The sequence below is a fragment of the Lates calcarifer genome, linkage group LG10 (assembly GCF_001640805.2).
Source record: "Lates calcarifer isolate ASB-BC8 linkage group LG10, TLL_Latcal_v3, whole genome shotgun sequence".
In the NCBI taxonomy this organism is placed as follows: domain Eukaryota; kingdom Metazoa; phylum Chordata; class Actinopteri; family Centropomidae; genus Lates; species Lates calcarifer.
The window spans coordinates 16,191,248-16,207,078 of record NC_066842.1 but is presented as its reverse complement, the minus strand read 5'-3'; the positions used below and the strand labels follow the sequence as shown (position 1 = coordinate 16,207,078).

Here is a 15,831-nt window from a genome sequence, read left to right as displayed (position 1 = left end):
ACTCTTGGCTGCTATGTGGCAGGAACCATAGCCCCATTGTTTAAGAAGAAAGAGTAATGGAGCTTGTCACAATATGTTAACATAGTTTATTGTTCACAGCAACAGTTTGGAAACAACTTAACTTCTTCTCAAACAAGTGATTCAGCACATCCACTGTAGAATAATTATGACTGAAACAGAAAATTCAAATAGGCTATTAGAACAAAACAGCTAATAACATTTGCCACTTTCCATTTCTAAATTGGCTAACAGCATAAAAAGGGTTCATTAATGATCATCATAATTGCCATGTCAATAAACACCTTTGGCTATAAGACTGTAATCCAAAATGCAGGTTGCCTCTACACCAAACATTGTTTTTCAGCCAATTACCCCAGCATTCTCTGCATATGACACATACACAGGCCTGTCCTTTTGAAGCTTGTATACTGTCTCTGGTCATGATCTCGCTGGCATTTATTTCTTGGAAATCTGCAAGGGAAAATATCTCATCTTTGATGGTACATGACATTCCCCTTCACAGAATACGACTAAACAAGCACATTCTCCAACACACAATCCTGCCTGTTGAAGCCAGAGGACAACTTCTGTCACTGTGGCAGTAAATAAGGGTAGGGAGGGACTTTATATGAAGCTTTGCCAACACAGATCATGTTGACCTCTAAAACACCTGGCATACATCAAAAATGGCAGAAATGTGTTGACATTAGTGCTATTTTTAAATATTTTGCATTTTTTGTTTGGATTTTGCACAACTAATGATACAGTGACTAGATAATTTAAACAGGCAGCTTCAGTTTGTGATTACAATCAGTCTTCAATGTACAGGAAAAAGAGAGTTCTCAGGCTGAAGTTAAAGGAGCAATGAGACAGATTTTCACAGCTTCATTAAAGTACTGTGATGGACAATTCTAGCAGTGCTGTGTGTTTCACAAAATTTCTGTTACTGTTTCACATTATTTTGGACCATTTTTAGTAATTTTATCATCATCTTTATCTGCTAGTATATATGCTCAGTATATATGACTTTCCTGGTACTGTGGTTGTCTTTCAAGCTACATGTTTTGCAAACAAACATTGCCTGATTATTACATTTTATTCCCAGTAAAGATGACCTTGGTTGACCATGAGTCTTACTTTCCTTGAAAGAAGAGTCACAATGTATCCACCGCAAGCAGCTGAACATTATATTTTAGAGAGAAAGGTATAGAAATTGAACAAAACATGCCCCAGAGGAAGTTCCATACACATGCAGAAAATAAAGCAAGAATTTGCACATTAATAAGAAAGTGAGCCGAATTTCTTTCAGGTTCATAGCCTGATATTAGTATTCCATTGCTACTTCATAAAACACTCTTGGCTTTTCATTCGAAGTTGTGGATTACTGTCGCTGGCTGAATTAAATCTTTGGAGTTGTTCTCCGTGCTGTTTAATACTAAAGACATTTTTCAAAATACATTTAAAATGTGTCAGTTACAGTCAAAAACATGAAATTAGAGGGGTGGAGCGAGTTAAAATTTTGAATAAAAAAGCAAGAATCAAAATGATCCTTGGGTTGTCCTTTAATGCCCCAAATATGAAGTGAGAGTCCCACGTTTGACGCAGGATGTAGAACACGTGTTTCATGTTTCATACTAGACTGCTGTCGTGGGTAAATCACTAGACATTAAAGTTGACCTGAAACCTAGGTCTGTAATTGTAATAACATTACACATCATTATTAAACCACAATTATTCATGCAGGACAGTTGAGAGGAGTAGAATTAAGAGCTCACAGATGTTGTACCATATAGTGATCTTATTCAGTAATAATCCCACAATAATCCTATAGTATACTCGTATGTCTACAGACATATATTTATCTTTTCATACCAAGTTGGAGCAGTTTCAGACCTGTTAGTTCTGGTTCAGAAGCAAGGTCATGAAAGGTCATCTGAAACATGTTGGCCCATTCACAACAACAGCAAATGCGGGTTTATCTCTGCTCAGTCTGCACTATTCAATGTCTGTTTCTTTTGAGTTTTTTGTATCCTGACTGAAGATCCATCCATCCATCCATTATCTATACCACTTATCCGTAACGTGACTGAAGATGAATTTGCTAATATTAAGCCTTTTTGCACCTCTTAGTTAACTGATGTTAGTGAAATATCTAATTACTACAGCTGCATAGAACCAGTGCTATGTAGACATAATGATTTTAGCTGTTCATCATGTTGAACCTGCCTTGTGAACCTGTTATTCAAGAGAACAGGATGCTCACATATGATGAGAATATGTTTAATCAAAGCTGCACAACTTTGGATGAGGAGCTTCATAACACAAATATCCCTTTAGCGAGGCTAGTTTTCCATAACTACAGTCTGCTAATGGACTGCTAGTTTTTAAGTGCCATATTTTCTAATTACGACAAGAGCTGTAGACTAATTCATTAAATCATCTCAATTGCTGCAGTTGAAGGGAGGTCTTAATTATTACTCTTTGGAGTATTTTTGCCTTATTTTGATTTGTGGCTTAAAATATCAGGAATATCAGAATTTTAATGAAGTGTTATGAGAGATTTTTCCAGTGAGAAAAATGAGATGCATTACACCAAACCGACTGCATTTAACAAATATCTGAATACAATCACCAGCTTTTCATGTTGATACTGAAACTGATAATACAATTGCTTTATGGTACTGAATTTGATTAAATTTATCAATTTGACCTAACAACTTGCTACTGCCAGTTATTGAAAAGATTGTTGCTCTCCTCTCTACTGCTGCAGGGCACTGGACGGAGCGCAGAATAATATCTAATTCTGGGATTTACTTAATAAGAGTGAGTCACCCTTTCAAACATTTAATCCAATATAAAACATGTATACTGGACACAATAGCTAATAAGGTTAATCATTTTCATGGAATTTAAACTCTTAAAAGAGTAATTAAAGGGCGTGAATGCCTCAATAATCACCTAAACTTTTTTGTCAGTAGTCTTTTTTTTTCTTTTGAGAGACAGGAAAAATGATTTGTTTGCAATAAGCCACAAAAAAAAAGTCCCTTTAAATGTCTCCTCTAACCACTGGTATTATCGTAAAGCTGTTACTTTTACTTTTTTGTTAATTCAACTTGACAATGCATGAAATTATTTCTCCCTACCAAATGTGACTAAAATGCCCATGCAATTTTGGGGCATTTCCGCTCATACTACCAGTCTACTTGTTTTTTTTCCTCTCTCTCTCTCTCTCTCTCTCTCAAGTGAACACATTTAGTCCCTGTTTATTCTGAAAAATGTACATGACTTGTAAAAGCTAAAAGTAGGCTCAGTCTGTCTGTGAGCAGCTGGAGGCTAGAGAATAGCCCCTTCATAGACTTTGTGGCCTAAAAGAAATGGATCTGCCAAAGTGAGTGAACAGTGCCACCTGCTGGGGAACACTGATGTGATCTTCAGGCATCAGAGACAGAAACTAAAGTAAAATACATGCTAACCTTAGAAAATGCAAATTCAGACATTTGATACTGCACATTAGTGTCAATATAATGATTATGTTCCCAGGTTGAAAGGATCTAAATCAGAGGACACTTTAGGAAGCAAGCACAAAGCTGAATTCCTCTTTACTTTGTTCTTTATTACACATTAAATAGGAGTGGTGAGATTCATGGCAAAAAATAGACTCATTTGAGATCAGATCACCACTCTACACTGCCCACAACAGGTGTGTTGTAAAGTGGTCATTCATTCACTTCCCTAGACCTGGACCCAGTCACACTCTCTAGTCACATACACAGAGCGGAGTGAAACTCCATTAAAGCAACATTCATTTAGACACACCAACGAAATGAAGCACAATTTACAAAATATGCACCTTTCAGTATCACAACTATACAAAGGTTGTTAAAATACGATCCAGGTATAAATGATACATTTCAGAAATCAGCTGTTGGCACGCAATAAAGGAAGAGGAACATTTCAAACATTTCAGTAAAACTACTTTTGAAACAGTATTGTTAACAAGAGGGTTGCTTAATTAAAATTGCATTAACAGTTATTATCTACTTCATGGAAAAAGAGGTAATAATAAACTGGGTCAAAATTCATTAATCCTGAAAGCAAAATGTATCATGTCTGGATTTCTGTGTCAACTCCATCACTCCCCCTAAAACAGCATTTTGTGTATTTCATGAGCACACACAGGACAAAGTAAATGTTGTCTCGGCTCTTTCTACCGTCTAAATGTAGCACCTAATGCAAACAATAAAAGGCTTATAAAAATCCCCCAGGGAACAGCTTGTAAATGCGATGGAAAAGGTGAAATATGGGTTGACCTGGGAAAAAGGCAAGGACTTTTTTTTAATAAATCCTGACAATTTTCTCTAAAAACCAATTTTATGGCAATTATCGCCTCATTTACAAACATCAGTTCCAGTCACATCACCACGATACATGAGCTTGGTGAGGGAAAAATGACAAATTACTCTGCTGGACAATCATTCTGTTGAAAGGCAGCCCACCCAAAAAAAAAAAAAAAAAACACTTAAGGAAATGAATCCAAAAATGCTTTCAAACGCTCCACATAAGGAAAAATCTGAAAAACATTTTGAACAACCCCTGTGACACCATACCAAGAGAAATATTCCTGAAAGCTGCTTAAAAGATGCATTCTGCTTTCTAGCCAGTCACAAGCGAACGAGTCGACAGCTTAGGAAAATGTGCAAGGCATGACACCTCTGTGGCCAGCTACTGGAGAATCACAAATCCTCTCATTTAGTATTTAACCTAACAAACATCCTGTTTACATATTTTGTCCTCTATCAGGAGAATATTGACACAAGAATTCTTAAATTGTTAATTAATTAATTTAACTGACAACCTTGTGTAACAAATTGCAATGAGTGATTATTGCCAGAATGGATAAAAACAATCCTGCAGTCAAGACTTAGAGTAAAGAAAAGCAGGAAATATGTAACCAGTAAGGTCAGACAAGCTGTTCAGCGTTAGCTTGTGATGTGAAATCAATCCTGCCGACATAAAATGACGCCGACCAACACAAAACCTGGCTGCTAGTCCCATTTATTATCACAGAATGGGCAAAAAACCAGATCATCGTGGATCTTTGAATCTGTCATTTATCGCGCAAAAATGGTTGATTTGTTTCTCACAAAAGCAGATACTGATTATTGTTTATAAACCTGAAAAGCTATACTTGGGTCAGAGTTCCTCATTGCTGGCTCTGTTAAATGTATCAACCAGAGGCAGTTTGCAATACCCATGTCATCAAGGACACAATGCATGCAAAAAGAAAAGAAAACTTCTCATGTAGGCAAGAAATCACTCCCCACACAGTACAAAGCATTGACAAATTGAAAATTAATTAACAGCTAATTAGGGTGTTAAAACATTCGGAGAAGAGTAGGAGTTTGCATGCATACTTGTATCAGTGACATAACTAAGTCATATCTAGAGGTCATCAGAGATGGGGACATTACACAGTGGCTGGGACATTTGGATCTCATCTGGCTGAATATTGGTCCTTTCTTCATGTCTGTTTTGTCTACAAGAATCGGGATGGAAATTCTTTCTTTGGCATCCCATACTTAAAAAGGGCATTACAGAACTTTTGCAGGTCATGACCTTTTAAGCAAAGGGGGGGAAATCCTAAGTTATTAATGAATAATTTGTCAAATGTGAGCTATGATGCAGTTGGCTCACAGCTCTGCAGTTATATAAAATTATCCAAATCAACATCATGATCCTATAAAATCAAACAGGCTGTTGGACCAACACACGTGGGCAACTGGCACTAAACTGAAAATAAAGCTTATTGGTGTCAAAGTAGCAAATAACAGAAAGGCAGAAAAATCAGGTCAGGTTTAGTATTCAGTATGGTGGGTATTGAGAAGGAGCTAATAATTTAGTGTAATGTACAAAATGTATTACTTTAACTGTTCAACATAGTTTCTTTTTTTTTTTTTTAGTCTGTCTTGAAAAGGGGTGATTATTCACATAAGCGTACACTTTGTCTTGGACTTCTTTTTCTTCTTTTTGCCCTCCTTGCTCATCTTCTCCTTATGCTTCCGGATTTCTCGCACTAATGTGTAAAAGGCATCATCAACGCCCTGAAAAGAAAAAACAAACAAACATAGTTATAGTTAAAAGTTTTTATTTCTATACAGCACTACAAACACACCCCAAAATTAAATAAAATAATAATAAACAAATAATTCTGACAACATTCAAAGAATTGACAAGGACCTTTGATTCTGCGGTGAAATTTCAAAAGGCTGTTGAATATAAAGGGCAATTCCTCTGTATTAAAGAATAATTGGGACAGATTGAAGTTTTTTGTTGACAGCTGTGTCCAAAACTAGAAATCAGACAACCAACACTCCAATCTTTAATATCAAACTGATGTGTAGCCTTGACTTCCAGAGGCAAACAAAATCAAGTATTTTTCCGAACATTTCTTTGTATCTATGGAAGATTCATTTTAGTGTATTCTGTTGAGTTAAAACCAAAAATTAAACTTAAATTGGCCAAAATCATTTTGGATAATGCCAAAGTCCATTTCAATTTGAACAGATTTTCTGTCAAGTATACATCAGTGTGACACACATCAGAGTGCAGGTAAATTCATCAATCAAGTTCAGGCTATGGGAGACACAGCTGAGGAAAGTACATATTAAACATAACTGTAACGTCATGTATTACAGTGTGAAAGTCAGCAGTGTTCCCACTGACGACTACACAAACAGTTGCTGCAGTTACATGAGCCAATTTCTTTCCTTCTGAATGTAAAATCCATCCAAGATACTCCCACAATGTGTTTAAATGACTGCTAAATAAAATGACAGAACAAGTTGTCCTGTTTACATTTCCAATAGTCAATGTGCAGTTCGCCAACACAAGCAAACTGTTAAAAAAAAGATGGACCTGCATCGAGCGCTTGGCACCAATACTGGTTTACTGCTGTGGGTTAGAACTGAAGCAACAGTTTTATAAAAATATTCTACTAACAGAGTTATTGAACAGAAGGCGAGCCTTCTGTTTATCACCCTAAAACTAATAAACATAAAACTATTCAAAGATAGTTCCCCTAGGAAAGATGTATCACTCAGAAAAATGGTAGGAAGCTCCTTATAAATAAAAAGAAGAGAGAGTGGCACATCTTCCTCAGTCAAACAGCTTTGATTTAAATACACAAGTGTGGGATATTCCAAGAGTCAAAAGTACTGTGAAAAAGAGTTTATAAAAAGGTTTAAACTGCCACTTTCAAAGTGAATTATGTTTTTTTTTTGAATGAGCCAATTTATTGTGACTGAGGTGCATAAATGAGGCTTTCATATTCTTGCTGAGCTCTTAGTCAGATTCCCAGTGAATAATAGGCTTCATGTAAATGCAGCTAGTGTCTGTTGATGCCACACTGAGGCATGTGCGTCAACACTAGAACAGTTTGGATAGTGCAATAATGTGACACTGAATCTGCAAGGAGCTGCAGAGCAAAGAGTCTGAGGTCACTTCAGGTTGTGACAAAGACAGCAAGAAATGAAAGAATAAAGATGAAGGGATTTGTGTCTGCAAGAAAAAAACTGTCACCCACAAACAAACACACACACACACACACACACACACACACACACACACACACACACACACACACACACTTTTTTGCTCACAACATATCTGCCAGTTTCTTAACACACATCCTCCTTGAAAACATTTCAGTACATGATTTGGTCCCAGATTCACCATAATCTCTTTTAATCACACATGTTGGCTCAACCAGCCCAAACCCTTTTCTTCATGTTGATTTCAGCAGATTAGGGCGCTTTCACACTGGTAGTTTAGTCCCAAATTTGGGGAAGAATTTGCTAGGAAATTTGATTGACTTTTTCTGAACCTGTGCACAGACCAAGAAGCCTTTACCAAGCCAACGTGAAGGAGGTAAGTCTAATTGGCTGTGAGCCAACTGAGTCATGGCGTCTGTGCAGTCAGAACGCAATTCTTCTCTCACAGGAAGACAAACACATTTCAGTTGAAATGTTTTCTTACTAAGAAAAACATTTCATATACCTCACAATAACTCATTGGAATTATTTGTTTGTTTTTTTAACATATTCAAATGGTTGTGTTACTTAAATTGTGCTCACATGGCTCTGACCTGCTTGTACATCACTCTTCTTAAAATACATCTAAATGCGCACCATTATCATTTCCTTGTGTAAAAGAGGATAAACACTAGCACCTTTTTGGGGAAAGAATAACACAAGGTACCTCAGGATCGCATTCGGACTAGAGTAAATGAACCCAGTGTGAAAACGATCTTAGACAATAATCAGCCATGATACACAGAGACACTGAAAAGGGAAGAAACCGTCAGCTGTTTCAGCCTCCTGTTAGAGCCTCACCACAGCCCCAGTAGAAACCAGCAGGTTAGCTTTAAAAAACCCATGAAGCACCAGCTGTCACTGCGTGTCTTATCCCATCGCCTTCTCCACAATCCCCAACTTAACAACACATACACAGACACACAGGAGCTGGTGGGCGCGTGGCTGCATACACTTACCCCTTTCACATCACAACACACTTTTTAAGCTTGACACAGCGCGGAGTCTTTTCTTCCTTGCTGAGCTTATTGAGCCGGTACAGCCTGATCTCCCGTACCAGAGTGTAAAAGGCATCTTCCACTCTCTGCAGTATGAGACACAACTTCCCTCAATGTTGAGGAATACAGCGGGACACACTATATGGATGCATGTGTTACAGCCTACAGATACAAAAGAAGCGAAGCAGACGGATCTGTCTGATGTGGGTCTACCTGCAACGTCTGTCTTCCCTCATCATCTATGTAAACTGATACTCCACCCTAAATCTTTATGTAAATACCAAACACTAATCTCTTGTAGCTGAAAAGGTTAGCAGTTTCCCCTCTTCCCAAAGAAGAGGGGCTAGTATCTGCAGCTATATTTTGGCAAAAACAATGATTCTTGTTTGGAAGATACTGAGCAGATCTCTTTTTTAATAAAAGCTTTAACCAAAAAACAAACTATTAATTTTAAACAGTCACCTTTCAAGTCAACAGTGGGTGAGAGATGGTAAAAAGATTAGGATGAAGTATCACTTTAATGGTCTAAGCCTTATATTAAAAAGGAGAAGTGCATGCATTTTGATTATGCATTTTATGTGGGAGATTGCCATTGAAGTCAGATAAAATCACTGAGATTTGGGAAACATGGGGGAGCTTAGAATGAAAGAGATAGTTGCTGGTCTGACACCAGCAGCACAGTGTAGGTAGTGAATTATTGGTACACTCAGGTAGAAATAGGCGAACAGAGCTGTAAGAAATTAATCATTGTGTCATTAATTTCCCCCACACCAGAAGGAGCCGTGATTCAACCCAGGTCAGAGAGACCAGAGAAGGATGTGTTTACAGATCACTGCATCAGCCAGTTAGCCACCTAAGGCCATGCTCACAACACACACCATTTGATCCGACTAGGCCGCAGCTAATCTTCCAACACCCAGTCACAGTAACCAGTAAGCAGAATCATTAACCCCCCTGAGTAATTACCGACAGTTTGTCCTCATGCAGACTCCTTGACACACATTTACTGATTTGCTGATTATTTATAATGCAGGATCCTTTCCAGGTGGCTCTAATGATGATGTAATTTCACATATACATGACAAAATAGCATGCAATGATTACATTATCACCCATAAATAAAAAAATTGATTAACCAAAGAGGATTTAACGATGCACAGCACATTTCCCAAGACATTTCCAAGCAACATTATTATTAAACCAAAAAAAAAAAAAAAACACCATCAGAGCCACTGAATGTGACACCAATCAACAGCACCACATGACTCAAGACTTTAACATTTCTTGTGATCCCAGTGCCAAGATTATCAAGCCCTTGCAAAGACTCTTATCAAAATAACTGTGATGTTATCTGTCTGGAATAATAAAACTTGATTTCAAAGTGAAATTTATAGAGGGACAGCTATGTCCATCAGGCCAATACCCCTGAGACCACATGCAACTTTTCACCATTCAACATGCTCTACAGACCTGCAGTGGAATACTACAGCAGTTTAGTGACAGATTTGAAAGTTAAACTGTTTGAGTCCTGAGGGTGTGGCCGTCTCTGGCTGGACTCTCACCTGTCTGGTTTTGGCTGAGGTCTCGATAAAGGGAATGCCATAGCTGCGTGCTAAGTCCTGAGCCTGCTTGGTGTCCACTGTCCGGGACGGGAGGTCACACTTGTTACCCACCAACACCATGGGGACGTCCTCAGAGTCCTTCACCCGCTTTATCTGTTCTCTGCAAAATTGAAAGACAACATAAATTTCATTAGATTTTTAATGCAGGTCAGGTCATAATCTGATGGCTATTTAATGGGATGTTTAAAAAGCTTTTATCTGTTCAGAATAACCAGAATAATCAGAGTGAGAATAAGGCAATTGTTGATTTTTACTCAATGCTGCAACCTGTTATGACATGTACACAGATACACAATGAACTAGTAAGAGATGTACTTATACTTGTACTTGTCACTGTAAAACATTTTTGCCATTATTAGACAGTAGATAGTAGAGAGCTGACAAGAAATAAACAGTTACAAAAGGCAAATGACATGCAACAGAGGATCCTGACCAGGCCCAAACTAGGGATGTTGCAATTACATGGTCAGCACCTTACACCTTACACCAGCACGACACCCCAAAGTATTTTTAGCTCCCACTAAAATACTGCATTAACACTGGACACAAAGGCTTCAGCCCTCTGGTCTCCTAGCTCACCTATAGTGGTGAATGTCCTCAAAGGACTTGGTGTTGTTGATGGCAAAGACACAGAGGAAGCCCTCCCCTGTCCTCATGTACTGGTCCCTCATGGCGCTGTACTCCTCCTGACCTGCAGTGTCCAAGATGTCCAGCAGACACGTCTCTCCATCGATCACTACCTGCTTTCTGTAGGAGTCCTGGATGGGGAGAGAGGTCAGAAAGTGATCAGGACTCTGGGGTTAAGTGTCCAAATAGCATACTCAGAGCATATTTCAGAGTTGTGTGTTTTCAAACATCTATGGTATAACAGAATGCAACAATTTTTGAGATTGTGGGTGAGAGTCGAGACATAAGTTTCCTTATATTCCTTAGTTGTATATAGTCCTTAGTTGGCTATAGAATTAGAATCACATAAAATATTGACATTTAAATATGGCATGAGCTAAATATACATGTTCAGCATAGTCACCTGAGGTAAAGAGTGATAGAAAAGTCTATGTTATGCTTGTTTTATTATTATTTCAGAGTTGTGTACATTGTTTCACCATGACATGATTTTATTGATAGAATTTTTCTGAAAAATGCCACAAGACTGCATTTAATCATTGCCCTACTCCAGTTGTAGTAGGGCACTCCATTTTACAGCTGACATCAAATTATAACGAGGTCCTAATTTTCACTGTGTCAAAGCGCTCCAACTTTTCATCACACTGATTGCTACACTTAATCTGATTCAACACAAATAATTACTGTCTGGTCCGGGGAGCAGCCATTGTTTCAGATGTTATCTAGTATTCAAATAATCTATAGTGAAGCTCTAACCTGCTGAAGCACATCAATAATTAATTGCAATTGTAATAAGAGTGTTCACTCAGTCCTGCTGCCCCCCTGAGAAAGCAGGCAGGGAAAAACCTGTTTGGTGTCTTTTTAAGACTTAAACCAGAAGAACCTGCTACAACTCTTTTTTTAGAAGAGTTTCTCCTTGTTCTGCCCTCATACCAAAATACACACAAAACCACAGAGACGGTCATGGACTTGCATGCACAATCATGCACACATATATTTACATGTATGCACACACACACACACACACACAGTGTTTACCTCAATGGTGGGGTCATATTCATCCACAAAATGATTCTGGATGAGCTGAATGGTAAGTGCGCTCTTGCCAACACCACCAGCTCCCACCACTACCAGCTTATATTCTGTCATGATTCACCTGCGGGACCAAAAAAGAACATTACATTAGATACATTACTCAGATATTTCCACTGACATAGAAAGTCAAGTATTATTTTAATAACATTGCTGATTCCCTGGAAATTTTGATTTCACACTATTGTGTTTATTTTCCTTTATATTTAGAAAATGCCCATTTTAGAGTTAAACAAGTAGCTTGCAGAAGAAAACTATGATCATCACAAACAGAATGTAACTGTTGATCTGCAAGAGATACTGTGCAAAAGGGGGAAGATAAACACAAAACTGCCACTAAATTTAAGAGACTTTGCCATATCAAATTATCAGCCCTAAAAAACTAAATGCAATGTTGAGGAGCCCCTAGCTGTAAAATAAACTTACATTGGCTTTTGTGGAACAAAAATAACAGAGTTCATATCACAAGTACCCAGGAAGTGAAATAAAAGAAATAAAAGGTAGTTATGAATCAAATGTCTAAATCCAGCATCACATTCAGTGGTATTTTCTGAGTAGCAACCACACAACAGAAACTAGCCCCAGGCAGAAATCTATGACATTACATTAAGGCTCCAAAATTGACAAGCAACTGGGAGGCTCTCTGCTGTCTCACTGCTTTGTGGAGCAGCTCCCATCAATAGTGGCAGCTGGCCTTTTCAGAAGTTACAGTGCATACTGCTCACAGCTCTGCACAGCCTGCAGTCAGGGAGGAGTTCTACTGAATATTATTGCTTTGTCTATACAAACAAAAAGGAGACTGTGGCTTGATAGGTATTTGCCCAACAAAGGTATAGTTTTACTACACTTACTAGTATTGTCAGTACCTAAAAATGCTCCCTGAAATGATCAGCTGCATGTTATTTATTACACCCAACAGAGTCTGTGATCTACACACATTACGGTGAAGCTGTTCTGTCCACTGGGAAACATTCTTATCTATCTTTACCTGAGCAGATAAGACTACTAACAATGTTACAGACCATTTGAGCAACACTTGAATGCTGTCTGCCACATGCTTGCCATGCCTGTAAAAATACTATCACTTTTCATCTTCTTAGGCAGTGAAAGTACCTTTGAATGGCTGAATGTAGTTCATGTGTGCTGTCAAGTCTATTCAGCAACAAACAGGGATATAATGGCAGAATACAGCTTATTTCATGGTTCAGTAATGAGTGAATTCAGTTTTCACACCCTCATTTGTGTAGTATTATAAAAAAAAAAAAAAAACATTAAAACACATTTTAGGGCGGGCATGTGGACAATGTAAATTACAGTTTGTAACCTTAAACTTAAGTAATGATGCTGTGGTATTTAAATGAGAATATGATGCCAGTCATGGTTGTTGGTTGCCTTATAGTGACACCATCTGAATGGGATAGAGTTCCCACCTTCTTATTTACTACACAAATGACAATAAGGTTAAGCCCGATGGAAAATATACAATGTACAAATAATATCACACCAGAAAACTCAGCAACAAGGCGAGACGACTACTGGAGAAATCGAGGATTAATTAGCAGCCATGTCAATATTAGGCTATTTTCTAACAGTTTCCACTTATGGGAATTAGTCCGAGGTTTAAACAGGCCTCCCCACTTTTCAATGAAACCCCCCTGCGCTTTGTTCAAGCTGGCAATAACAACTAGAGCAGGCTTAAAAGTCGAAAGGAGTTTGATTTAAATCCACTGCCCTGTGCCCTCGGGTTTGCCAGATTGGTTGTGTGAAAAACCTCTGAGCACTGTATTTAATAACCACCAGTATGCTGTGGAGTTAGCTAGCTTAGCACTGGAGCTCTCTCACAGCATCAAAAAGTAAAGCTAACTCGCCCCTATGCGCTGACCTAATGTGATTTACACAACTAATTCATTAATGTAGCATTGTCTGCGCCGTGTGTCCGGACAAAGTCAGTATCATTCATTCAATGGGGAAGGGTGCAGATTTTGAAGCCGCCATTGATAGGCTAGCCCAAAGGTCTGCATTGCAGGGCCAGACGTTAGGTTAACAATTGGGCGTAGTTTGCACTAACAGCGAAAATGAATATTTCCCCCATAATAATATTTTTCAGTGGTCACACGGCGGGCGCAGTCGCCGATTTACACAATTAAGAACAATGTTGCAACAAACCCTTAGGGGACACACATGTATGAATCTTATCCATTTGTTTTACCTTTTAGCGACTGGAGTTCCGCGTCCGAAGTAGCGACCAAATAAGTCAAGCTGATAATCCTCTCGTTTCACACGATCTCTGCATTTCCTATTTCACACCGAAACCGCCTGCATTTAAGTCGGTCTACCTCGTTTCAGAAGTAAGCGGGGACATGCGAAAAAGTGGACAAATCAATCGATTGAACTTTCCATTTGATCCAGCGTCCGGCCTAGCTGCTCAGGTTGGCCTCCTTTACGCGAATATGGGCGGATACCGGGGCGCACTTTACCCAGAAAGCATAGCTTTGGATTTCAACCGGTTTGGGGCAAATCACTCGACTCAGTGTCGCAATACGGGCAACAATACGCTTTCTTTTGTCTTATGTTTATATACTATTGATTTATACAGGTCTAATTTATAACGACATATTTATGTAAGCCCTAATTACCTTTATGAGTCACGTACAAGACGTTTATGTGCAAATATGACCAATTTTTTTATATTAAATCTCATCCGAAATCATACACTGATTCAAATTAAGGCTTTGATGATTACAAATCATATTGTAACAGTGTAGGTCACATGGTGTCAGTTTCAGGACGTCTCCTTTCGGTATCATAATCCCCTGCTGCTGCCTGCTGCAGAGTCAACAAAGCCTAGGGGGCGACTCCACTATATATAGGCTCTAAATATAACTGGAATGTGCTGGAGAGACGTCATTCCCAAGCAAGGAAATGATTTGGCAATCCCCTGTCAGTTTTCCTAAGTGTTCACTAGGATGCCGCCTGCGCACTAAATGTGCATAACTACATGCGAGGTTTGCAACACAGCAAACAGACAAAACATTTTAAAATATGTTTAAGCAGGAGAATGGATCCCGAAAATTACCTTTAGAACTGTTATTAAAGGCAAATCCAACAGCCTGTAGCAGTAATACAGGAGATACAAGAGGTATAAAGAGCATAACATACAGAAAGGCAATGCAGTATTTTCACATCATATAGCAGACACGGTAGAGGTCACTATTGACTTCTTGTTTGTTAGCTTTCCACACTGCATGGCCCAGAGACCACAGCTTGTATGTAATTTTAAAAAGAAGTGAAATCCAATTTTAAACCAAAATTATGTTCAAAGACATCCCATGTCATTGAAACACACTCTTTGGTACATAGTGACAAAAGAATTTGGAGGGGTTAATCATTTAGGCTATAATGAATTCATCAACTACATTAAATGAGCACCAGCTCTATTGTGTGCAGAGACTGGTAATTACTGTGACATATTTTAGACTAGAAATAAATATAATGTTTCAGGGGTGCACATCTCAAACAAATGCACTGTGTCTATGCCCTGCTGCATTTAGTATTAGTTACATGCAAAACAGAAAACTTGTGTTACATGATGTATTATTAGAGATTAACCTGTCCAACAGAAAGCAGTGAAATAGAATGAGTTATAATTGTTTTTACATTTATAGCATCAATTATTTCACATTCAGAGTAGAAATATTCTTCACAAAGTCTTCACCGGTGGAAAGGTCACTTCAACAAGAATTCATTTTCTCTTTACAACCACATCCATGGGCCATTCATCACTATATATTTATATCACTGGGAAGATGCTGGGTTTTTTAATCACAAACACAATTTACTGTCAGTTATAGTGTGCAAATGTGAATTTTGTGTAAAATTAATCTGCACACACAGATGCTATTA

At 38.3% G+C, this 15,831-nt stretch overlaps 1 protein-coding gene across 2 annotated transcripts; it reads right to left on the bottom strand.

The window, feature by feature from the left end:
- Nucleotides 1-3,592: 3,592 nt before the first annotated feature.
- kras (v-Ki-ras2 Kirsten rat sarcoma viral oncogene homolog) lies at nucleotides 3,593-14,699 on the bottom strand. Of its 2 annotated transcripts, XM_018664273.2 has the most exons (6): nucleotides 14,138-14,699; nucleotides 11,875-11,992; nucleotides 10,789-10,967; nucleotides 10,150-10,309; nucleotides 8,549-8,673; nucleotides 3,593-6,101 (listed from the first exon to the last, which is right to left on the bottom strand). In XM_018664273.2, exons 2-5 carry the CDS (start codon nucleotides 11,983-11,985, stop codon nucleotides 8,554-8,556), a joined length of 570 nt encoding a protein of 189 aa, XP_018519789.1. In that variant the 5' UTR covers nucleotides 11,986-11,992; nucleotides 14,138-14,699; the 3' UTR covers nucleotides 3,593-6,101; nucleotides 8,549-8,553. The 2 variants fall into 2 exon arrangements, with proteins under 2 accessions (XP_018519789.1, XP_018519791.1); XM_018664275.2 differs by lacking the exon at nucleotides 8,549-8,673 and having other exon boundaries at nucleotides 14,138-14,676.
- Nucleotides 14,700-15,831: the final 1,132 nt, after the last annotated feature.

What these genes read in the sequence shown, in the direction of transcription:
- kras (XM_018664273.2), bottom strand. Translation starts at nt 11,985, where the DNA reads ATGACAGAATATAAGCTGGTAGTGGTGGGAGCTGGTGGTGTTGGCAAG. An exon ending in AATATGACCCCACCATTGAG is followed by an intron (nt 10,968 to 11,874) that starts GTAAACACTGTG and finishes CTCCCCATCCAG; the next exon opens with GACTCCTACAGAAAGCAGGT. An exon ending in CCTCAGCCAAAACCAGACAG is followed by an intron (nt 8,674 to 10,149) that starts GTGAGAGTCCAG and finishes CTCATACTGCAG; the next exon opens with AGAGTGGAAGATGCCTTTTA.